This window comes from Pezoporus flaviventris, unplaced genomic scaffold (genome assembly GCF_033815535.1).
Source record: "Pezoporus flaviventris isolate CSIRO_AGI_PZ_B2104156 unplaced genomic scaffold, CSIRO_AGI_Pfla_v1 ptg000035l, whole genome shotgun sequence".
In the NCBI taxonomy this organism is placed as follows: domain Eukaryota; kingdom Metazoa; phylum Chordata; class Aves; order Psittaciformes; family Psittacidae; genus Pezoporus; species Pezoporus flaviventris.
The window spans coordinates 14,327,327-14,353,365 of NW_026892583.1; the positions used below are offsets into that span (position 1 = coordinate 14,327,327).

Below are 26,039 nucleotides of genomic sequence, written 5' to 3' on the forward strand. Positions count from 1 at the left end.
TGACATGTATGATGAATATATCAGCACATGGGTTAAGCAACAGGCATCATCATCATCATCATTCTTTTAATCATCATTACTATTAAACAATACAGACTATTGAGCTCATAGGCGTGTGCTTGTCTGTGCCCACACCTCAACAACATAGCTCAGTAGAACTCCAGTAAGTAAAATAAAAAAGGATCAGTTTCAAGGGAAAAAAGTCTACAAACAACAGGTGCCCACAGCTATGGCAGCGAAAGGGTTAATCAAGTTTTCCTCTCTTCAATAGACATTAACATATTTCCTTGTGATTACTTAGATCAATTTTAAAAGACTTATACACCATAAAAGTAATTAGACACTGTTAGCTCTAAGCACAATGATTGTCCTTCAGACTGGCATCAACTATCACAAGTTTGCCACTATAGAAATGTAACCCATTAGATAGCTCATCAACCTCAGGACTACTTTTTGTCCCTGTCCTTCACCTGATTCTAAAGAGCATCCTCTATCAACAAAATGAAATACAATTTGAAGACTAAGTGAAAGTAACCTAAAGAAATGCTTTTATTCTGATTTCATGGCATCTCCTTAACAAATAAAAAACCAAAACCGAAACAAATGTATAGATTTCAACAACTAGAACAACTAAGATACAAAGTGAACTATCTTGGGGAACACTGAAAAGTTCAAATGTGTGTGAGTCAATCCAACTTTCAATAGAACAGGAAATTCTTCACACAGGACATCCATAATACCCACAACAACAATAACAAGACAACTATTAAAAAGAGAAGTCATGTACTGAAATATGTGAAACTGAGACTTATTTTCTCCCTCAAACAAACATGTTATGTGATTAATAGTACAGCTTTCAAATTCCCTCTTCAGGAAAGGAAGAGAAAAAGATGTCTCTTGCACCCCAGCAAAATGAGAGTGTGAGATTTTAGGAAATGGCTATTTTAGCGTTCAGAAACAGTAGCATGGTATTAAGTAACCAACTGTTTGGTCCCCACTCCAGCTACAGGAATCAGTCATATAACAAGTACACTGAATTGCTTGAGACACAAATAATTAAATCCTGCTTACAAAAAGAAAATGGATATAACAAAATGATTGGCAGATGAACCACCTTGTAGAGATGTGATTTTACTGACTGTGAACAGAAGAAACAGTATCATTTCCACAACCTCTCTTTCAGTATAATGAAAATGTTCTCCATTATCAAGAAAGAGAAAGATGGCAGCCACCAAAGAGGTTTCATTGCTTTAGTTTAGAGATTAGTGTGGTTGTACCTTTATCACTTTCATCACACATCAGTCACATCATTGCAGACTCCTATGAATGATCCAGATAGGTCAGAATTTGTACAAGGATAGCATTTAATGGAACTGGTTTTGCACAATTTAGGTTACATGCTTCTTGTTCTATCACACTAAGGAATCAAGGAAATTAATTGTGTTTCATTTGGATATAATCACCATGGCAATGTTTAAACAGCAGAAAAAAAAAAGTAAAATGGATCCATCTTATAGTGCCGTATCAGGACAATGCTGAAATGAGTTATATTGAACTATATCAATCAAGGGGAAGGGCAATGACCTCCCAAGATGGCACCACAGACCCCGTGCGTATCCCCCTTCAGTTATTAAGAAGCAAACACATATATACTAAAAGGTTCATGTCCCTGACTGCACAGCATTAATAAGGACCCCCCTGAAGAATACCAAAGGGGTTGCCATCAGTCCTCTGGTGGCAAGTCAGTATCGTATCAGAGTATCTTCAGAGGTCACAACAACTGCAGAAGGCAATTTGTCAGTGAGAGTCTTGCCCTGCTCCCACTGAATGTGGTAAGAGGCTTACTATGAATTTCAGCAGGAGCATAAGAAGGCCATTCCCTTGGCACAAGAACACTCCACATTGCATTTCAGCGATCAAGCAACAGACATATTTCAGTGACTACAGTACAGAAGGAGCAGCAGCAGTACTGAATGTCAAGGTCTCTCTGGTTTTCAGATTTCCATCTGATGGTCTTACCACCACTCATATCACCATTGCCTAGAAATATCACAACTGGAAACTTAGATCAAAACTGGAACATGCAGTTGTTAAAGGTCTCTCATTCCCACCACCAGCTTCCATGTAAGGTATAAATAACTGCTCAGCTGGGATAAAATTTAAGAAAACAAAACAAAGCCAAAAAAAAAGAAAAAGAAAAAAGGAAACAAGGAAAAAGGTAAAGAAAAAAAAAAAGGAAGGAAGAAAACAACAGTCCAGAAATAGAGACAACTGAGAATGGGAAAGGCACACTTGCCTACATTTAAATAGAGGGAAGAGAAGAAAATGGAGAAATAAAAAACCTCTTTAAACAAAATTAATGATAGTCATCTTGTAAGAGGATAATCCTTGACAGCTACCCCCATCCCTACCCTGTAATTTCCTCCTTTTTTTTTTTTTGGATGAAGAAATGCATGAAATGTGCAATCAATGGAAATGCTTGTCATGCAACTTTAATAAATCTTGTAAGTAATTTATAGTTGTAATTGCACCATTTGAAGACAGAGACCATTTTTTAACATTGTCATAGGATTTTCTCCTTCCATTTGAAGAACAACTAGTACATGTACCAATGTTCACAGAAGCCAATAAATATATTAAACCTTCATTATCTTGCAAGACCCCATTAGCTTAAAAATATGAATCCAACAATGGGTTTTATGATAGAAAATTTCCCAGTCACCCTTTCCCACAAACACACACAAGAGGTATGACTTCATCTTCTATCCCCTCCCGTATGTGCTGCCTATCTTCAAAATTTCAGAAGGAGCAAAAAACAAATCACACAAATGCCTTTGTACAAGAAAGATGCAAGAAGGAGCCACCTACCAGAGCGCCCACAGTCTGAGCATGATACAAGTTCCTCTGGCCGACCAGTCTTTTTGTTCATATTGGAGCCTCCAAGGCAGAAGTCACAGTAGTTATTGGGAATGATGACCCCGTCTGGTCCTTTCTGGGCTGCAGTTGGGTTAGAAATCAGATTTACTTAAAGAGCATTCAGTGTGGACATTTGCCCCTTCTCCTTACATGATAGCTCTGAGTCCTCAGGCTATAGTCTTCCCAACATACTGTCAATCAGAACAAAAAGTGAACTGTATAAATCACTCCATTTTAAGTACACCCTGCATTGTATCTATTTTGCCTGAAATGCACTTCACCATTTCCTTTATAAAGCCAGCCAGGCTGGTCCCTCACAAGGTGCTGCTGCCAGATATCCTTGTACAGTTCAGGGACTTGGTAACACGGACCAAAATAGAAACAATCCCTAATGCAGAATCTGGCCTACACTGTCAGTAAGCCAAGCCTGTTTTTCCAGATAGCAGTCACAGTTGTAAAACCACAAAACACAAGTTCAGTAAGGAAAAATACATTCCCCAAAACTCAAAAGCCAGCAGCAGGGACATGGAAGGGATAGGTACCTTAACTGGTTTTCTTTCAAGTAGCTTTTTGGGGGATTACATGTCAAGGGGCAGGGTGCCCTTAGTCAAGAAGTTGATACAAATGGCCATGAATATTCACAGGCAAAGCCATTTGTAAGTGGTTCACCCTAAGTTTAAGCTAAATGCATGTCCCCAGGAGGAGTGGGGAGGTAAGCAGGTCTACCTGAGCACCCAGCGCAGGTGTACTCATCCTGGAACAGATGTCCCAGCTGGTAGAGATACAAACTATTTTAAGCCAAGACAAAAAGGAGGGAAATTACATTCTTATTTTCCAGATAGGAACAGTTGGAAAGCAGACACACACAAGACACACACTGGGCCTTAAGCAGAGGAGGAGGCAGTTCCCCCGGAAAGAAGAGAAGGGCAGAGGTCTTCTGCATTCCTCTTAGTTGAGCAGAAGAGCAATGTGCTCTTTTTCCCTCACTCACAACTACCATTTTCCTCCTCTGCTCTCCAGAGAGGGTAAACTTCTTGTTCCTGTACACTCTTAGTATGAACTGGGAAAGGCAGAAGGGAGAGGGAATAGCTGGTCTTCATCTTTGTTTATCCTTTTTTAACTTAAAAATGCCAGTGGTATACCTGACCTAAGACTACCCCATGAAGATGTCTACAAACTAGAAAATGAAGACCATTAAACAGCACCATCTATATTTAATTATCTTTTTAATGCATATTTTGTAACTTGCAGATTTTTAACAGATGTTTTGACAGCCTTTATTAATGGTCTTTTTGTCCACAACCAAATTTCCCCCAAAGAACAATGACGTTCTAAAGGGCTTCTGGTAGCAGTCCAAGACATACACTTAAAATTAAAATTTCCTTTGAGTTCAATCTGCTTTTTTGGTTTGGGTGCATCTAGCTATTCATTTACTTCCAGTTGTTGATTAGCTGAAATTTTTGGAGATTGGGAACTGAAAGATTGCAGTAAAGTAACATTAAGAAAAAAATGAAAACCCATAAGGCTGCAAATACATCAGTATCTTCCTGCATGGTCGCCAAGTCCCTGATAGTATCTACTGAACAATGGAGTTTGCTGTGAAATAGCCCTGGTTAGCAGATAGCCCATTTTCCCAAAACTAGAGAGAAACTTCCAGTGTTAGGTTAGCATTTTGCCTCTTCACTGTGAGGCATTTAATACTTGCATGCAAGATAAGCAAAAAAAGAACAGGAACCAGGTGGAAGACTAGCACGCTGGCTCATTTTAAGAGCTGTAACAAAATGATCATAAAGTTGCTACTTGTATATATTTTGTGTATAAAAAGCAGAACTCCCTAGCATTTATTTTCCCACTACGGCCCCATTCTGAAAAAGTTAAGTAATTACTTCTTTATATTGTGCTGCATCTACAGACAGACCATGTGCAGTGCAAACTCAGCAAGCTCAATGTTCAGTCATTTTTAATTTTTTTTGTCCCTTATTATACTTCACCTACATCTGAGTTTCTTAAAGAGCCTTACAGATAGCAAGATCCTAATATTAGCCTTTAGTGAGGTCAGAAGCCTCTTGTGCCATTGACTCTAACTGAAGTGTTGCTGGGCCCTGGTTAAGTCTCGTGGTGAGGAGGCCACATTGCATTTTACAGTGAAAAGATTTGATGGTAGAGTGATGAACTGGCTCACAACAATTCTGTGGTGAGGCCACAAATCAAAACAAGCATTCAAGGTGCCAGACAACAGCCTTAAGAAAGAACTCCACTTCTACAACCACTCAGAAGAGTATCATTGATTTAATACTCTTCATATACTGACTTAATTTTTTCCACTGCAGCTTATGACACTTAAGTAAGATCCACTGACTGTCAAACTGGAAATGGGATGGAGGACCCTGTGAAAATACGTATACTTGATCAACTGGTCTGTGGTGTCTGAGACAGATGCAGGGTATTTACTGACTGCAATAAAGCCAAAGAGATTCTCCTAGACTACTGGCAAGGGAAAAAGCATGGGGTTTGATCACCTCCTTTCTCTTCTCTCTTCCTCTTCTTTTTATTTTGCTTCCAAATTAATTTAATTTTTAATATGTACCTAGCTCAGTTGAGAGTAATAGAGATATTAGGCCTGAAAAGTCATACACAGATGAGAAGTTCCTGAAGTTACATCAAAGATGTCTTAAATGATATATCTCTAGAGCCAAATCAGCCAGGCAATGTTATTCTCGTCAATGATTTTTTTGTTCTAACAGGTGTAAAAACTAGAATCAAACCTGACTCAAGCTTATTTTCTTGATCACTACTGTACAGTGAATTAAGCCCCAGGCTAAATCACAGAAGGTTTGAGAATAAAGAGATTTTCAAATGATAGTAAGCAGAGTTCTTACTTTCAAAGGATTTTTTATTTTATTTTTTTTATGTATGTCCTTGGAGTTTTTAGTTCTATTTTACTGTAGTCCAGAAATAATGAGGGAATTCAGGAACAAAGAAATGATAGCAAAATATGATGTGCAATATTCATGAGAAGGATATTGTGTAACAAAAGCCCAACCCTAATCCCACCCCTTAATCAATAAAATTATTTACCAAAGTAAGCATGGGAATGCAGAAGTGAAAGCAATTAAATTACGAGGGACTAATGTGTTGCTGCTTATAATATACATATACTAATTAACCAGGTATACAATTTTGCACATGTTAATCACAAAGTAGAAGGCACTATCTTAAGTCAGACAATAGCTCAGCTAATGAGAAGTAACTCAGTAGTAGTGAGCTCAATCGTTGGGATCGTGTGACTATAATCAAGGATTTTGTCTAAAAAAAGTTCACCCAGAATCAGAAACTGTTCTAAAGCAAAGCCTTGAAAACCAGCCATGGTCTCATCCGAACTTACTCAAAACTCCTCTGATTTTCTTGTACATTACAAACTACAACAACAGATGAAAAGCTTTGAGGAGTGCCACCTGAGCTGAGGTGTGCTCATAGGGGGTGGATTTAAATCAGTCCCTCTTGCCTTGTCAACTCAGTCTTGCTTCCTAGTTTTAAAGGCCCTGTGTTCCTGTACACTTGCTCCAAAATAAATAGAGTGTACAGTTTTATAGAATACTTTTGAAAATAGATTAAGAAGAGCCACAGATCTGCACAGTTCAATTGCTAGTTTCTCTGCACCAGAAAGCTGATTAATGTGAAGACAGGATGCAGACTGAAAATGAAGTCAGTATTTCCAAATAACTTAGATATATGCTTATTCAGACATTTTTTTTCTTCTTAGCCTAATCAAGTTAATTTCAAACTGTAACAAGCTAAGCAGAATAAAGCCCTAGTTAAAATATAGTGCCATCATTCACAAGAGTCTTCTTGAAAAGTAAGTACTTCATATTAAATAAATTCTGTAGTATATCACACAGTAACTTTGTTATGTAACAAACTGTAACTGACTGAGTTTATAGGTTTAAAATAACTTCTATGCCTTCTTGATTTTGAAGGCAGGGGCTCTAAAGAGAGTTCTAGTTTCCCTTCTCCCGTCCCCAAGTAATTAAAAAATATGTGAGGTGTCCTTGCCCATGGCAGGGAGGTTGGAACTAGATGATCTTAAGGTCCTTTCCAACCCTAACTATTCTATCATTCTATGATTTTATAAAAAATCTGGAAGTTCTTTTCCTCATGGTTTCAGTTTAATAAGAAAAGAAAGCTGCTTCTAGAGAAATAACATCAAGACATGAGGACTTTTTTTCTACATAGAATAGTTCCAACCCCCTTGCCATGAGCAGGGACACCTCACACTAAAATGTTGTTTTTATGTTGAGGACACCAGAACTGCACACAATACTCCAGGTGAGGTCTCACGAGAGCAGAGTAGAGGGGCAGGATCACCTCCTTCGACCTGCTGGTCACGCTCCTTTTGATGCAGCCCAGGATATGGTTGGCTTTCTGGGCTGCAAGCGCACACTGAAGCTGGCTCATGTTCGTTTTCTCATCGACCAGCACCCCCAAGTCCTTCTCCGCAGGGCTGCTCTGAATCTCTTCTCTGCCCAACCTGTAGCTGTGCCTGGGATTGCTCCAACCCAGGTGTAGGACCTTGCACTTGGCATGGTTAAACTTCATCAGGCTGGCATCAGCCCACCTCACAAGCGTGTCAAGGTCCCTCTGGATGGCATCCCTTCCCTCCAGCGTATCAACCGAACCACACAGCTTGGTGTCATCATCAAACTTGCTGAGGGTGCACTCAATCCCTCCATGTCCATGTCACCAACAAAGATGTTGAACATCATTTCCTAAAGCCACATGACTCAATAAGAATCTCAGTTTTCTAGCTTTCGTAGCTGCAGAGAGTACCTTGAATGAAAGGCAAGTTCAGAAGAAGCAATTCTTGTCCTTGATTTTAATCAGAAAATTCAAAATCCAGATATTTTAAATAGTTTTCCTTAAATACATACAAGCAAAACCTCAAATAAATAGAACCTTGTAGTTGCTCAATTTTCGGATTTCTAAGTGAAGTTATTTTGATGATTTGGATTATGATTTAAAATATAAATATAATAATTTAAAAACCTGGAGCTGGAATCAGTGCTTAAAAGAAAAACTGATTTCCCTATTCTTTGGTACCGAATCACAGTCACATACATTTCTTCATCCTCTAGGTAATACAGCATAATATTTAATCATATTTTAAGCTGTGCATTTGGGTTTGGTAGCATTTTATCCCTATGTTGGTCATATCCACACTACTAGAAAGGCAGTAGAGAATGAGGAGTAGAGTCCATGCCTTGTGGTTGGATTGTGGGTGGTGCATCTTTTCTTTAAATGATTACAGTAAATCGGTTACAGTTGGACATGTATGCACTCCCAAAGGGATTTTTCTGAGCACATTTTGTCCAGCTCCTACCTGTTTCTTCTGAGCTTGGTCCAAAACCAAAAAAATCCACAGAAGGTTTTCAATTCAATTCAAAAGGCTTTGAATCAGGCCATTTACTCCATTTGCAACAAAAATTTGCAGAGCACAATAGAGACCACAGTAACCTGCGTGTAGGTCTGAATCAAGTCAATGCACTTTGCAATGTAGGAAAAGGGTTGGATTTGGTTTTTGTTGAGTTTTTTGGTTTGGGTGGATTTTTTTTTTTAAACTACAAGACTCTTTGTGTTACGTGGGGCAGGTTTTCCTTCCTGACTCCTCCCTTTTTCTCACTGTTGAAGTGCAAGCCCAATATTTGGAGGCCTGTGCAGCAAAACACCAGCCAAGATCCAGAGCCCATCGTGGATCGTCAAGCCCCTTGGAGGACTTGATGACATATAATCCCAACCTACAGCCAAAGTTCTCCCATGTGCGTTCACTTATCCCCCCGCCAGCGCTCATCCATGGCAGGCCTGGCCTGTCTCCATGGTGACCACAGTGCCTGGCCAGGGCTGCCTCCGGCCTTGCCACCTGTTAGTGCTTCATCTCTCAAGTGTAAGGAATAAGCCCCTTCATTTGCTGCTCAGAATGCATCAGCAGAGGATAGCAGGCTTGTGCAAGACATTATAACGTGAGAATTAAATGCAAAAATGGCTTTGTGGAGAAGAGAAAAGCGGCACTAGGACTATGGCTTTTCCTGAAGGAAGAGGAGGGAGATGCCTGGCTGGGCCCCAGTCATTGCCTGGGTATAATGAGCGGTGGTGAGGGTCAGAGAGGCGGGTTGTGGAGAGGCATCTGCTCAGGCTAGACCCTGTCCTGGAAAGGAACAATAAAGGAACATCATATCTGTAACTCCTGGTGAGGAACAGGCCTGGTATAGCTGAAATGCATTCAAGGTTCTTGGTGTTTTGTGTGTGTGCAGCCAGGCAAAGATGTGCACAGTCATTTCTGCAGCCCCCTCGCCATGAATTGAGTGCAGGGTTTTTTCATTGCAGTTTTCCAAGAAGAAATGTAAATCAAACTGAATGAGAGGAAATGGCTGGTCTCTCTGGGCATGTTTACTCAGTCCTTAACGCCAGAGATAAGCACCTTGGCTAGCCCCAAACTGGGAAGTGTTGAGGCACTTGATACAGAAACCCTCTGTCAGGCTCTAAGCACAGCTTAGGTTGGTAGCAACGCATTTGTGTGGCTGTGGCACAGTTTTCAACTAAATAAGCTGTTAACTTGGGTGTAGCACTGGGAAATGGCTGCTGTTCTGTTCCCAAGCCAAGCTAATCAGACAGTGCAGCCCCATGGGCCATTGCTAGCTCAGACTCTCCATGCTGCACTCCCCCTCACAGCATGGCCATGCCCTTTGCTGGCAGCCAGAGAAGCAGGCTATGCTACCAAAAGGTGCTGAAAACCACCCACTCAAAGTATTGCCAGTTCTCCCTAGTAACTGAATTTTATCTCCTCTCTGAGTTAGTTGGTGCTGTGGGGATAGAAGGAGTTGTTGCCTGTGCAGCTTTTAGCAGGTCTGACAAGTCTGCCTTTCTTACAGGCTCTGCTCAGGCATGGCCAAGGAGCACTACAAGCTACAGGAAGTGCTATGAAAAGGAGGTACATTTGTACAAGTCAGAGGAAGCCTTTGAATGTGGGGAAAGGAAGAACATTTGATCATGTCTTTTACAGGAATCAATACGGCCCTTGGGTTTAACAGCTAATGAATGAGCTGGGAGGTGGGCAGTGGAAGGTACAGCTAGGAAAACACAGCATCAACTGATCAGATATCGTAGATTTGGAGAGCCAGCATTCCTGCATCATAAGATAGCACTTCGTAGAAATGTCCGTGGGCTGATCTTATAGAGTCTTCTGCAGGAACATGTAAAGCATGAGCCAAAATCCCACAGTAAATCATTGTGACTGTCTAGTGCCTCATGACAATAAAAAAAAGACAGTAAAAAATAGAAAGGCAAACAAAGAGTCTGACATGTTAACATATACTTTTCCTGATTTTGAGGGGTACCTGTCCTGGGACTTGGCATCTGGCCACTGAAAAGCATCAGCCACTGAAAAGCATCATTCCCATCAGCTCTGGGAACTCATGGAGTGATTATAGTGCCCAATATACAGCCTCATCTGGCAACATCCCTTAGGGTTCAGGTAAGAACAGCCAGTGTCATGAAATGGGTCTCTGCAGTATGTAGACTTTGAGTCTGGAAATTACTCACTGGAGGAGTATGAGAAGGCAAGCATCTAAGTTTAAATTCAGTCAAAACTTTGGGGTTTACTTCCTTCAAATTCTACACAGGGGAGAAAAGCAAGGAGATAGCAAGAAAGGAAAAATAAATATAAATACATAAATGACACTATAATGTCCCAATATCTCACTATAATGTCAATGGCTGACATGTTCTTGAAGCAACACAGGGTTTTCAAAAACCGATTAGTTAAATTGGAAATGTTTTACCATAAACCACTGAGAAGCATTAGGTGCTTCTCTTCAATGTAGCTGCATATTGACAACAACATTTCAGGTCCTGGCCAGGCAGTATGTAAAAACAAAACCCCCAAACTACCAAAAAGAAACCCCCGCAACTCTAAACAAAAACAATAAAAAGTCCCCTGGGGGTTCCTGTACGTAGGAAATGAGCTTGTGATTTTCCACTATTCAAAAAATACCCCGATGCAGCTTTTCAAACTGATCTATTTTTGACTCAGCACCCCAAAACACAGGCACAAAAGTCTGAGAATTCACAGCTGCAGACAGGGTTTGAGTGGAAATCATTACACAGCTCCAAGCTCTGCATTTGGTACTATTTCTTTTAGTATTCTCTTTTTCTTTACGAAAACAAACTCTGGAAAACAGAAAAACACAGCCAGATTAAACTAATGAGAAGTCAACCCAAGGTAATGTACATATTTTCACTGAAAAGACACCTGCTGCAGGGTATCTTGTCGCAAGGTGGGCACTGATGCATCCTTGCATTCAGAAGTAGCTCCCATCATGGCCCCAGCGAGCATCAGCACTAGGCACAGAAAAAGTAGGCCTGATGCAGCTTTTCAAATTGATGCTGCTTGTGGAGAGGAACAAACAGCTCGTCTCCAACTGAGGGGCTGACTCTTGTCATTTATTCATGGGCAGCCCCCTGCCTGGATGGAAATAAAAATGTTTCAGAGATGACTGCGTGGGGGAGCTGGAGGACAGCTTGGAGGCACACTAAGGTTAGCACATTAATTTTTTATCTCTGGAGACTGGGTATCCAATTATGCTTAGAGTACACAAACAACTTTGGCTGGTCTCTCCACTAGAGATTTATCCACATAATAAAACCTGTGATGGAACTGGGCACAACTGGCTGATGCCATGAAATAACATACACGGGGGTTTGCAGGTCAGATGTGTAAGCTAGCAGAGTTACAGGAGGGCACAGGACTGCATTCTCATTAACTGCATGGACCAACCTGCACACAGTAGCTTGGCCAGTGACAGCCCTCAGTGTCCTTTATTTAGGATTGTCTTTGGCCAAAGTGCTTGTGGGCATAAGATTCGTTCAGTTGCTGTTTACTACACAGCTGCCTGTAACCAGTGTTTCAAACATCAAAAAGCCACTGAAAAGTATTCTCCTTTAAAGGAGAGGAAGTTTTTCTCCATGTAGACACACTATCCTATTCTCCCAGGAATTAAGGAAGAGCATTTATACCAGTACACTCATTCACACACACATTCAATAGATGGAAGTCTAATGTAATTCCTTTATCAGAAGTGTCTCAAAATTTGTGAGCACCAGCTGCCCCCATAGCTGGCCAGTACCCATGGAGTGAGATGGAATAAAACAGCAGGTGTTTTGTGGCAGGCTTGGATGCACTCTGGGCTCACAAATCTCATGCTCTCAGTGCCAACATGTGGAGGAAAAGCAAGCAGAAAAAAAACGGGGGGGGGGGGGGGGATCATTTCTTTTTATCAGTGGAGCTGGGGAAATTGACTTTTGTAAGGGTTTTCTATAACACCCTTTTCACAGTTCCATACTCCCGTAAGAAAAATCAGAGTAGGTAAAAAATAAATGCATGTGTAGGCAGAGGCAAGACTAGGCACTGAGGAAGGTCTATTTATCTGTGTCAAAGGGCTAGATAAGACATACAAACAAAGCAACTAAAGCTCGAACAAAGCACAGGCTAAGATGCTGTAGGAAAGACAAAGGCCAAGGAAGACTGTTGAACTATCTTCCACATTGCAAAAGGTAAGCTACAGATGAGGAAGAAGGACAGAAGGAGAGATGTAAATAAACAAACCTTCTATGACAGTCAAGGACAGTGACATGTGCCAAGAAGGCGAGGCTTGGGGCTTGGGCCAGTCCCTGTTCTTTGATACACATCTGTTCAGTGGTTCTTGGTTTCAGGTAGGTTCCTCCTATCTGCAGCAATTTTCCAGTCCCTGGATAATTTACTGAACTACCCAAATTGTTCTGTGCATGAGAGGAGTAAAGATAAAGGGGACTGGGTGTGTAGAAAGATAAGAAGACATCAGCTGTTGAGCTGGCACCAGCCAGGGCATCAATAGCTGAATCCAGCAGAAGCGGTGCTCCAGAAAGCTCCCTCCTGCATCAGCACGGCTGCTGTTGCCACAACTACTGTGAGGAGTGGAGGCTGCAGACACGGGTACAATGGAAGGAAGTTCATACTGCAGCCACCCGCCTGAACTTTGCTGACCCAGTGCTCACCTCCCACAGCACAGCAAATTCCAAATGGCTGGTTTGAATTTTCCTTGCCTTTTCTAAATCAGGCTGCTCATATCTCTCTGACACACTGCTAAGCAAATAACCAGACCCTGCTCTATACCGTATCTCTGTTCCTCCTGTTCAATAGGTTGAGGATTAGCTGTTTGGATTAACATCCCCCCTGCCTTCCCTTCCTCCCTCCCTCCCTCCATTCATCCCTCCCTCCTGCCCCCCAAGCCCATGCAGAGAGGATTCTTGAAGCCCAAGCCCTGCAATGCTGCAGACCTGTCAAATCTAATTCATAACACATGCCTAGCAGTTCTTAGGGGAGAGGAAGGATCTGATGCCCTGGCTCCCCACCATCCCCTGTACAAAGGGACCATTTAATGACTGCACATTAGCAATGTGGACAATTAGCATTCACATGGAAGATAAATGGCAGCATAAATTAAATATCGCCAAGTGAAAGAGCAAAGATGCAAGATCTGAGCTCAAGGCTGTAAACAAACAAACAGGCAAACAGGAACAAACAGCCACTGCAGCAGCTAAGCCATCTGGGAGAGTTACCTTCTGGTGGCTGGGACTTTCCCCAGGGGTGATCTTCATCTTCACATGGCTGTTGCCCATACCTCACTGGCTCGTGGCTGGTTGTTAAGCAGATTCTTTCTGCTCAGGAATCTGGGTCTCAGAGCAGTTTACCCCACTGGCTTTAAACTTCTGCCTGTTTGGGGATCTGTGCATCAGCAGCTTCCCTCTGCCACAAGCATCACACAGGAACTCTGGGGGAACGTAAGCCTGAGCAGCTCCCACTTTTCCCATAGAGTAGAATGCGCCTTTCTTTCCATAGGCTAAGTCTGGCTGCTCCTAACCTTACCACAGCTTTTCTAGCTCCTCTTCTTTCTAACTTGTATCATTTCCTAAGCACCAGAAACCTAAGGACTGAAACTGTCTTTGGCCTCTGTAACAAGCTGAAAGGCAGGGGACACTACCCTTCTTTGTTTGGGCACCTGTACCAGGCCATTATCAATATTAATTCAAAATAGATTTGCAATATGCCTCTCAGATATGCAACTATTACTGACTAGTACAAGCACAGGAAAAAAAAAACAACAACAGAGATGATCTAAATGCTAAGTAAACAAAAGCCATTGGCTTAACACTGACATTCTCCAGCCTACTCAAGCAGTCACTCTTAGTGCATTGACAGCTCAAGTTTATCAACAGCTGGAGGAGTCAAAACTACTTTTGCTGTGAATCTACAAAACATGTTAATAACTAAAAGGTAGAGCATAAAAGTGACAGAAACATAGGGACTGCCAAATGGGATCATACTAAACGGCCCTTCAAGCTCAGACAGTGGCTAGTAGCAGATGCTTTGGAGGAATGAAACCCCCTCGCACACCTCCCTGGGGATAAGTATCAATTATCCTGCTTAGAAAGAAAACGTTTTTCTACTTCCATATTTCTTCCAGTTCTTAATGTATTAGAAAGTGTTTGCCTGGATATTTTTCTCCATAAGCATTTTCATCGCTTTGTCCACATTGTTCATTACATTGATCTGAAAGAACTTTCTGAAAGTGAACAAAGCTATCAACACAAACCCCAAGGTGAAAGCAAACACCACATAGTATTGCACACTGAAAAACTGAGAAATAGCAGCTCAGAGACTTGCAATCAAAACAATCAGCAATAAAACAAAGTCTCTTTGACTCGCAGTTCTGCACAAAAGAATCAGAGGAAGGAGAGTCAAGTAGAGCCATCCACGCTACTAAGATTTCTGTCATCCCTGTTCCAGTGTGGGGAATCGAGGCACATAACTCTTCTGTGTTCCAGCTCTCCTGTTTGCAGATCAGTACTGATGCTTTTCATAGATTTTCCCAAACTTTAACTAAGAAGTGGCTTTTGGTAAAATTGAGGGTAAGCTGTCTGGGGAGGAGATGCAAGGATGAGGGGGACAGGTGCTATGAATTTCATACCTGAAATATTAAGACATGCATAAATGTCTTTTATTCAAAAGCAAAACAAAGGCAGCCCCCTCAAACTACTGGACGTGTATTTCCTTGACATCCCTGCTAACAGCCACTGAGAGACTGCTTGAGGATGGGCAGGTTGGGTATTTCTTCTTTTCCCCCCCTCTCCTTGCCACCTCCTCCTCTCAGGATCAGTAATGGAAAAGTGACTTGCTGCAGAGATAATGCTGGGTTTGAAATGAATTTCTGACTAGCTCAGCCAGCACCCGTGTGAGCTGTGGCTGATTAGCTCCAAGCATCCAGGTCCCAATCACTCACAATGGAGCCAGGCAATCATGCCAGCATCCACAAGGGAAAGACAAAGTGGAGGCAACATCCCTGAAAAGGATCTCAAAGGCAAAGGGAAAAAACTACTCACGCTTATGGTTTTCATTTCTGTGGACAGGGGAAGAGCGGGTCTCCTGCTCGCGGGCTTCATCACCCTCTTCACTGGCAAGATGGGTGTGAGCATAGTGGTAGCTCAGCCCAGGCCTGTTCTTGTAACGCTTGCCACAGACTGGAAGGAAAGAAGATACAAGGGAGGGGAAGAGAGAACAGAAACATCAGTGTAATCTGCAACAAGGGCAGCAACCTCTCAAATAATGCTCCATTCTCCCCACCACAAGCAGCACTGCAGACTCCACTGCCTGCCCAAAACTCTTCCAACCAAGAGATTGAAAGTTGACAGAAGGGCAGCCCTGAAGCTGCAGGTCCCTGGACAAGATTTTTTTCCCGTGGTGCTGCCAGCAGTCCTTCCTACAGCCTGGGCAAATGCACATTGAGTCTCTGCAGCTCATACAGCCCTAATCCTCTCTGCTAAGATTACTAAGAAGATTACACATAAAATTAAATGAAATGCCAGTTCTGATGTTGGTGCTGCACAACCCACAGCAATGAGAACTGAACTGAGAAGAAAGGACATTATTTTCTTCATTACTGATCTCTGAGAAGAGGAAACTTTTTTTTTGTTTGTTTTTAAGAGAAGACTTTGTGTTAAAGGGTAACAGCTTTATTCGCAGGTTCCTAGTCAAGACGAGGACATGGAAATCATCCACAGTTTCTTGCTAAAAGAACACATATCAGTGACACTTATTTGCCCAGGTAAACTTCATATTCAGAATCCCAATAAATAATACATGTGACAGAGGATGATCCTTCTGAACTTTTTTTTATTCTAGGACAAAGTCAATTGATACAGAGAACAAGATCAAACAATTAAGGATGTTGAAAGGTCTATGTTTTCACAGGGAGCTCACCACAAGGGTGGGCTTCATCATAAGATTCCTTACATACAAATTCAGCTTCTATAAAGGTTTTAGTTCGTGTTATTGTCTCTAAAAGTTATCTTTTTTCATCTTTAAAGCAGTCTCTGAATGTCCATTTTCTTTTATACAGCTATTTTGTCTACCAAATGCAATTACTACCATTTTCAGAGATTAGGAAACAAAGGCAAAAAAGCTTAGTGCTCTTCTTGTACATTTTTACTCCCAGCCACATTTCCAGGCACTTCATTAGCTTCATTAACCTTAAGGATTTCACACAGGAATAAATGTCATGCCTAGTAGTTTATCCTGCATATCTTGCTTAGAAAGGCAAAGGAAGTGGTGCAAGAAGAGAGAATGGAACCCAGCAGTGTCTAGTTCTCTGTCTTGATTTTAGACCCCTTGAAAAATTCTCCAAGGGGAAAGTCAGCATTCACTCTTAAAAACTTCATTCAGCCCTGAGACTGAAAATGTATCCTGAAATGTATATAGATACTTAATTCCTATTCCCCAGACACCTAAGCCTGGGAATGTCATAAGACTCCATGAATCAGACAAAACAAACAAAAAAGACCCACTCCCAAATTATTCATTTACATATAAGTAAAATTTTCATTATTATACTTTAATGGTACTACTCACAAAAAAAGCCAATTGATGGTCCACATTCCGGAACAGATGACAGAAAATTGTAAAACAAAGCCTAGCATGATAACCTAATCCATTCTGCATCTCTTGCAGAGATCTCTGATTTGCAGACTCCCTCAAGGAAAATATTTTGCCTTATTAGAAACGTGTAAAAGAACCTCATGATATGAATAAGGTGAGTGATCTGGAATATTAGGTCCTTTTATCCAGTTTTCTCTGTTCTGCAAGGTGATGATCACAGAGTCATCATAACAGGACTAAAGTTTTTTCCAAATGTAATGTGTCCTTAGTGACAGATTTTTAAAGACTTTGAATGCTCTTGATTTAGAAATGAGAACTCATGCAGGAGGGAGGAGGGGGAGAAATAAAATGCCCAGATATATATGCACATCCATTCTTTGAAGCATCTGTCTTTGTTTCATATCTAAACCTAACTCTTCTGACAGACATTTTGAACAACTAGACTGCTGCTACATGCATGCTCTCCAGAGAGCATCAGTTCAGTCTCTCTTCTCCTAGTACCAACCATGTATTCTTCTAATGCGCTCTGGAGATGGAAACTACTCCCTCTCCTCCTCTGCAGCTCTACAGAGCAAAGGACAAGCAGTGGAACAGATGCTGGCAGAATCAAACAACAAGATATCCACACTTCTGTATGACTTTGTCTCCACTTTTTGAACAGCAAAAAAACTGTAACACAAAAGTAACCATCAACCTGGAGAGACCAACAAAATACTCACTCTTTAAATTATTTCAGAAAGATAACTCCTCTAATTACCCAAATATTACAGCATTTCTTAGAACGGAGAGACAGATTTGCATTCCAACTCTGTTTTGCTCTTATATAGCTTAATCTTGTGTCAGTGCTAACCTAGATGTAAAACCGGATACGGTCTAAACCCCAGTCCCATTTAGCTATTAGAGGGCATTTAAAATTTCAAAATAAAAATATTTCTAGAAATTCTACCAGACTTCATTTCACTAAGGTCTACCTGAAAACACACCCAAGGTTCTAACTCTACTCTTGTTACCATACAAGAGCACCATGTCCTTGAATGTAGCTTCCAAGGATCTTTCTCCCTCAGTGCACAGAAGAAAGGTTGCATTCCCTGCATGAAGTCGCAAGGCAGTGGCCTTGCCTCATTTCCCTACAGGATCCTGCAGGGATTTTAACTGCAAAGTTCAGGATGGCATAAGATGGATCTGTAGACTTGCCCTTCTGCAGCAAAAAATATCAGTTCACCACTAATAAAGAAGCAAGTGTCAATATAAGCTGAGGCAGTAGTAATTCTGCAGCTGAGCCCTTCCCAATGCCAAAACTTTCAGATGGCCTTTGAGGCTGGCGATAAGCTGAGACATGCCTAGCTAAAAGGAAACCTTGGAGGACCTTATAACCAGAGTGCAGGCAAAGGCGTTTACACAGGCCCCAAAGATCCTTTGTAGGACCAAAGACCTGCAGCTTCCAGTAGCATTTTTTTTCTTGGTGTCTAGACTTCTATGCCTTTCAAATTCATGTTCTGTCACCAAAAAAGTCTGAAGTGATACTATGAGTTGAAACTGCAGAGGTTTCCTATTCCCCAAGCAAATTAGACTTCTGCAGGGGGAAAACGGTATCATGATATTAGTTGAGCAAAAGAACCATTGGCTTCAGTTGAGACTGCTAAAATAAAAGCTAAGTCAGAAATTCATGGTTTCTCCAACAGACTGAATCTTCCTGAATTCACCATATCTCTTATTTTCCAGATAGAGCACATTTTATTAATCTACCATATCACTGTGCTAGGAAGTAGTTTCTATAAAAGGGTGATCATTAATAAACACTTAGCTCTTATGTAACTCTTCCCACTGCAAGACTGGCTTTTCAAACATTAATTAATCTTCCTCTGAATTTCTGAGTGGGAAATACTATTCTCATTTCACTTCTGAAAAAAAGAGAACCACAGAGGGGTTAAATGACTTGCCCACACAGTGATCTTTTGTCATTACCAGGACTGGAATTCATGAGTTCCAGCATCCACACCAGTGCTTACGCCGCATCTTTCTCATTCTCCAAGCTGACAAAAGCATAATGAGAACTGGTTCTCCCAGTCTGAAATGTACACTGCTGATTAGTTTTTAAAGCTATGCAGCTCACACATAGCAAGTGAGAGTGTGCCTTTCATAAACTTTGCCAGGTGGCCTTGCCTTTCTTTCAGCAGCTTTGACTTTTATCATCTTTAATTTTCCTTGCTGGATAGGCTCATCATCCTTGCATGTGGTAGATTTCATCCTGAATTTCAACACTGGGAAGTTGACTGGATCTTTAATTAGGTAGCCAAGCCCAATGAAAACAGCAGGAGTTTGAAGAACGTAACCCATTCCAATTCCTCCTGTATTCAAAAGATATATTTTTGCTATACCCTGATGTGAATGCCATCTTAGGAACAAGCTGGGTAAGTAAGCAGTAATACAGCAGTGCAGATCAAATGCCACAAATGGGAAAGAGGGAAAGATTTTATTAGGCCACTAGACACTCTATGATGAACCTCACTTTCCCTCCAATTTGAAGACTGAAATGAAGACATTACACAACTGAGTTATTGGCAAAAAACACAATTTGCAGACAGTTTAATCACAAGCATTAAGTGTTTCATAAGAGAGAGCTCAGTTCTAAATTCTGACCTGTAGCAGCCTGCAACTCTTCGGATAAGCAAATTCTCACCTTGTTTACATTTCTCAATAACTAAAATTAATACAAAATACTTCCCCTGCTTTAAAAGGGAATTTGAAATCCATGACTTGAAAGACTTCCTCATCAAATATTTAATGGCTGTGTTGCTGTCATTTTGAAATTGTTACACATTTGGTCCTTGGCAGGCTGTGAGCTATGTTCCAGCCAGTTCTCCACATACATTTTGCACAATCTGTCACCAGTATGAGACAGAAGGAAACAATCCATGTTTTTAGTGGAACCAGGAAATTGGGGGAGTGCATGCTTTTTTTTTTTTTTTTTTGTCACTGAATCTTGCTCCCCTCCTTGTCTTTCTTTGCTTTTCTCCTTTGCCTCCTGTTTTTAATTCTCAGCTGGGCTGTCAAACACTAAACCTTAAGTTAACTGCTGGCAAGCAGTCATTCCTCAAAGTTACCTTCCAGTCCCACCATTCACTCCACTCCAAAAAAAACATTCCTTGTTTTGCACTGATTTGGTAATATAATCTCCCCTGTTACAGTTATGTCCACACTCTGGACTAACAGTGTATGCATTTTGACCTCCACTGGTGGGAAGACATTACGTTCATCCTTCTGATCAGTACTGTCATGCTATTCACCTCTAGTATTAGAGCAGCTATTTAGCAACCCATTTCACTGGGGGGTTTCTGTGATAGTAAATCGTCCTTGTTCCAGTGCCCCCAGAGGACAAGTCTACCTGCTGTATAGGAACGCTAAACTCCAGCGCAGAACGTGCACAGACCAACAATATATATGTCCACATTTCAATAAATGAATTGCTAGCAGGAGCAAAGGAGAAAACAAGTAGCTTATGAGTCACCTCTGTTCCCCTCTTACCACAGGCTCTACTCCAGACATATATTATTCAATATTATTTAAAAAAAAAAAAAAAAAAAAAGTGTCCTTGCCTCTATAATCTTGGGGATTTTACCAATAATGAGTCAATGAATGTCCAGTACAGCAGCTATGGTGGGAGAGTTATTTGTTGGCTTCAACTGAACAATCATCTTATTTTAGATCTTACTGCCCATTAACTACTTAAGGATTCACCAGAAAGGATAATACCAGAAGATGATTTAGGGCTTGAACTACTAATTGTTTACAGGGAAGCTGAAGTCATGATGGAGATTGATGAGAAGCATATAAAAACATAATGCTATAATCAAAGCTTTTTCAAATCTACTTGTCACTGTGATATTTAAGCAAAGGTCTGTCCTAAGAAGCAGCAGTTAGTAGTGCTGGACTCATTCATAGTATCTGTAAGAAGACAACAGATTAAGTGCCAGAGAACTGGTAAAAATAAAGCTAAATCATGATTTATCTTGTAGGCTTTTTGCATTACAGCAAACTTTCCAGGGAGTCAATGAGATGTTTGTTAAAACGAGTATGACAGGAACAGGTCCATTTCAAGGAGATGAGAAAGAAGGCAGGTGAAGTTAGCAAGGTAATTACTAGAGCCATCACTTTGTGAGCAATCAAATATTTCCTAAAGAATAGGCCTCAAGGAATTGCATTTGGCAAATCATGCTGGAGCAATATGACATTTAACTGGAATTTTCTAAGGAAACTAAAAGAGAGAGATCCTTGGTACCAATTGAAACTCAGTGGAATCTGTTCATCTTATGTATGCCGCTTAAACTACCTGAAGCCTCTAGCCTTCTGTTGGCAGCACCTACAATATGTTTAGTGAAGAAAGGAAAGAGGGAAGAAAAAATTTAACCTCAAAATAATGAAATTTCAATACCCTTCTGCTGCTGAATTTAGAGAAAAAGGAGGAGAATGTGGATGTAGGGTGAAATACTTTTAAAAACAAGACCATGTTCTGAATAATTACTGGTAGTTTAAAATCAAGTTCAAAGTGTCCACTTAGGGACCAAGCCCTATATGATCTGTGGGCACAATACAAAGAGATAGGCACTTAGTGGGATACACATAGAATCACAGAACGGACACCTTCCACTAGACCAGGTTGCTCGAAGCCCCATCCCCATCTAATTTGGCCTTGAGCACTGCCAGGAATGGGGCATCCACAGCTTCTCTGGGCGACCTATGCCAGTGCCTCACCACCTCATAGTAAGAATTGCTGCCTAATGTCTAATCTAAATCTACAGTTTAGGAGCCTACCTTCAGTTGAAATCAGTGTGGATTAGGAGTCTAATCTTATTGTAAACTTCACAAGGCACCTGGGCCCAGTGCTTGCCTGTGTTTTTTATCATTATTTTGGAGGGTGGAATGGAAAATGAAAGTATCAAACATACAGAGAACCGATTGTTGGCAAAAATATTGGAATAATAATAAAAATGTATGAGTTTCATGAATCTAAGAATTCTTTCATAGTCTAATTAGTAAATATTAATATGAAATCTACTATCCATAGAAAAAACACAGTATAAACAGGACAAAGCAGCATAATAAGGAAACTAAAGATGGTAGATAATCTGTCTGAGTAGAAACAGGTGAAAGAGGGAAGGATCAAGAAACTATAGCAAATGGTATATTAAATACGAACTCACATGGTGGACAAGGATGAGAACTCCTTTGCCACTGAAACATGACGCAGCACTGGAGAGGAGTGTCTTGCACTGAAGAAAGGTTTACTAAACAACCTGTTAGGTCAGCCTGAACCTCTCACAGATACATAACAGAGCAAGTTGCATAAATCAAAGTTCTAGAAGTGAATTTAAGTTACATGTAAATGTATCAACCATTCCTTTTCTGAACTAATTTCATCCTCAGAACAGCACGTTCAACTTCATTCTGGCCACTGCTACTTAAATAAGACCCTTTGGAGATTTTTCAGAGAAAAGAAACAAGTTTAGTTAAATTCCTGAAGAAAACACAGCTGAAAGAAGCCTGAGTAACTGTTTACAGAAACAGACAGAGGACATTGTTATCCACTATGAACAAAGGAAGGACTGCTGGTCTTAGACTGTAACAGAGAAAATTCAAGTTAAATAACTAGAAAAACCTGTAAATGACATTTTTGACAAAGAATCAGCTTCTACAAAACACTACAGGATCGGTGTCTCTGGATACATGCAAGGTTGCATTAGTCACTGATCCAGCAGAGATCACAGGAAGGTTTCAGTCAATTCTCATTTTGCACAAGGAATGAATCTGAATTCATATCTCAACCTCAGAGGGGCTATGAATAAAGGATACGATACAAACATAAGTTGTTATGCTAAAATAGTTTATACATGAATTAAGCTAAAAGGAAACAAGGACATATTGGTAAAAGGAAAAGAAAGAAACAACTTTTAGAGATGGGCGAGGGAAATCTTCAATAGATAGAATGACAGAAAACAAAGGTGGAAGTATGTATGCAGGTAAGCCTCCATGGGAACATGAAAAGAATGAGAGCAGACCAGTAAGTATGGATAGCAGGAAAGTTAATATCTTCAGAGATTCAGCACAAATTAATCACTCTGGCTAGGGAATCGGGAGTCATGAAGCTCAGTTGCTACAATTGATGGCAACTTTTAAGCCAGAATAGAGGTTTCCATATTTGATGAACTTCCTGATTTGATGAAACAAGGCATTTCATGATTATGTTAGCCATTTTATCAATGCTTAGGATGGTCAAGCTTTTCATTCTGAACTTCTGATCCAGTATATGCTCAATAAAGTCAATGGAAGTATTTCAGAATATTTCATTCCACAAAACAAGCGACCAACCACCTTTACCTAAAAACACAGGAATATGAAACATTTTAGATTTGAAAACTGCCCTTCAGACAGAAATTCCATATTTCTAATCAGTTTTAATATTGGTGTATAGCTGAATGCCTCTTCCAAACAAGCAGGCCTATTCAGCAATAACATTGCTATCTTCAAGCACAAGGGGCAGTGTCAGCTGGGTACTTCATCTTACTGGCCCACAGATTACTTTTCTCCCATAACCTGTTTATTACTGATGAGAGCTGGTAATATGTTCTTGTTTCCCATAAATATGAATGTGCAACTATGAAAAAAGAGCAAAGGAGTAGTACCCATGCAGTTCATCATATTTCAAAAATATTTTTGTCCATCATATTTGAAAAATCATGGCAGTCATGTGAAGCTCTCAATGACTGGAAAAAGGGAAATATAACCCCCATTTTCAAGAAGAGGAAAATGGACGACCCAGAGAACTACAGATTAGTCAGTCCCACCTCTGTGCCTGACAAAATCTTGGAGCAGATTCTCCTGGATGGCATGCAAAGGCACATGAAAAACAACAAGGTGCTTGGTGGCATCCATCATGGCTTTACTACGGGGAAATTCTGCCTGACCAATTTGGTGGCCTTCTATGATGGGGCTACAGAACTGATGGACAGGGGTAGAGCAGTTGATGTCATCTACCTGGACTTGTGCAAAGCGTTCAACACTGTCCTGCATGACATCCTTGTCTCTAAATTGGAGAGACATCAATTTGATAGGTGGACTGCTCGGTGGATAAAGAACTGGCTGGATGGCCGCATACAAAGAGTTGTGGTCAATGGTTCAATGTCCAGCTGTAGACCAGTAACGAGTGGTGTCCCTCAGGGATCAGTGTTGGGACTGGTCTTGTTTAGCATCTGTCAGTCACATGGACATGGAGGGATTGAGTGCACCCTCAGCAAGTTTGCCGATGACACCAAGCTGTGCGGTTTGGTTGATATGCTGGAGGGAAGGAATGCCATCCAGAGGGACCTTGACACGCTTGTGAGGTGGGCAGATGCCAACCTTATGAAACTTAACCATGACAAGTGCAAGATCCTACACCTGGGTCGGAGCAATCCCAGGGACAGCTACAGGTTGGGCAGAGAAGAGATTCAGAGCAGCCCTGAAGAGAAGGACTTGGGGGTGTTGGTGGATGAGAAAATGAGCATGAGCCAGCTTCAGTGTGCACTTGCAGCTCAGAAAGCCAACCGTACCCTGGGCTGCATCAAAAGGAGCGTGACCAGCAGGTCGAACGAGGTGATCCTGCCCCTCTACTCTGCTCTTGTGAGACCTCACCTGGAGTATTGTGTGCAGTTCTGGTGTCCTCAACATAAAAAGGACATGGAACTGTTGGAACAAGTCCAGAGGAGGGCCACGAGGATGATCAGGGGACTGGAGCACCTCCTGTATGAAGACAGGCTGAGAAAGTTGGGGCTGGAGAAGAGAAGGCTGCTTGGAGACGTCATAGAAGCCTTCCAGTATCTGAAGGGGGCTTATAAGGATGCTGGAGAGAGACTCTTCATTAGGGACTGTAGTGATAGGACAAGGGGTAATGGGTTCAAACTTAAACAGGGGAAGTTTAGATTGGATATAAGGAAGAAGCTCTTTACTGTGAGGGTGGTGAGGCACTGGAATGGGTTGCCGAAGGTAGTTGTGAATGCTCCATCCCTGGCAGTGTTCAAGGCCAGGCTGGACAGAGCCTTGGGTGACGTGGTTTAGTGGGAGGTGTCCCTGCCCATGGCATGGGGGTTGAAACTTTATGATCTTAAGGTCCTTTCCAACCCTAACTATTCTATGATTCTAAATAAGAGAATTAATTTAGTTTAGATAGGCTTATACTTTCTTCTTTGTGGTCACTTTCCAAACTCAAATATCAGAACACTTGCACAAAAAGCAATAATACACAGAAAAGGTAAAGTGTTTACCATTATTATTTATACCAATAATGTGATTGTGGGAATCATGTTTTCCCAAACAGGAAACAGCTTCACTGTTTTTGACTTGCGTGTTTCCATGTAAAACAAATCTATCTGCCCAAAACATATGCACATGGAGTACTGCAAACCAATTTCAAACCTACAACAACTAGATTGAGGTTTATTTATAAAAATATTTAGTAAATAATTTAAAAAAAAAAAAACTGATTCAATAAATCCACCCAAGCATGAAAGAGGCCTCAACTTAAGCCAATTATTCACAATGAATTGCATGTAATATTTCTACAGAAAGTTAACAAGGGTAGGATATTACTTCAGGACAATGGAATGACAACTGGGACAGTTCTTTCCTTCCACTCCACAGTCAGGTAAAAGAGTTTTGCTGCCACATAACCCCTTTCTCAGCTATTTACAATGGAAAAGGAGTCATCACTGTCTAAAGTTCGGATTCCAAGATTCCTTATGACTCACCTCTAACTATAAGTTTCCTAAAAATGAAAGGTATCAGCCAACTGAAATAGGAAAGTTTATATTTCCAAAACCAAAGAGGAAATTTATGCTCCAAAATGTAAGCCAAGGCAAAATTCCATCAGTACAACAATGTGCTAAAGCCTTGACTTGAGTCCAGATTTCTGCTGCCTACTCTGATATCTTGTATGTTTTATCTACTGTGTGCAAACCACTACTATGCATGTTTTGATTTCTCTGAAAAATACAAAAGGAAAACAAGATCAGACAATTAGTGACATTATGTTCAAAATGACTAGCACTGACAAGTGTCCTTGGATTTAGAA

The 26,039-nt window shown here is 40.9% G+C and overlaps 1 protein-coding gene across 10 annotated transcripts in view; it reads right to left on the reverse strand.

Annotated features, from left to right (window-relative positions):
• Nucleotides 1–26,039, reverse strand: part of DPF3 (double PHD fingers 3) — a 189,320-nt gene that overhangs the window by 35,254 nt on the left and 128,027 nt on the right. For 9 of the 10 annotated variants that reach the window (XR_009744965.1, XR_009744966.1, XR_009744964.1 and 6 more), the window contains 2 exons: nt 15,385–15,522; nt 2,869–2,997 (listed from right to left, as the gene is read on the reverse strand). Coding sequence is in view for 7 of the 10 variants with exons in the window: in XM_061462664.1 (XP_061318648.1) it covers nt 2,869–2,997; nt 15,385–15,522 (267 nt within the window). In the remaining 3 variants the exon portion in view is untranslated. Of the gene's footprint in view, nt 1–7; nt 2,041–2,868; nt 2,998–15,384; nt 15,523–26,039 lie in introns of those variants that run through there. The other variant, XM_061462661.1, reaches the window with a different exon arrangement.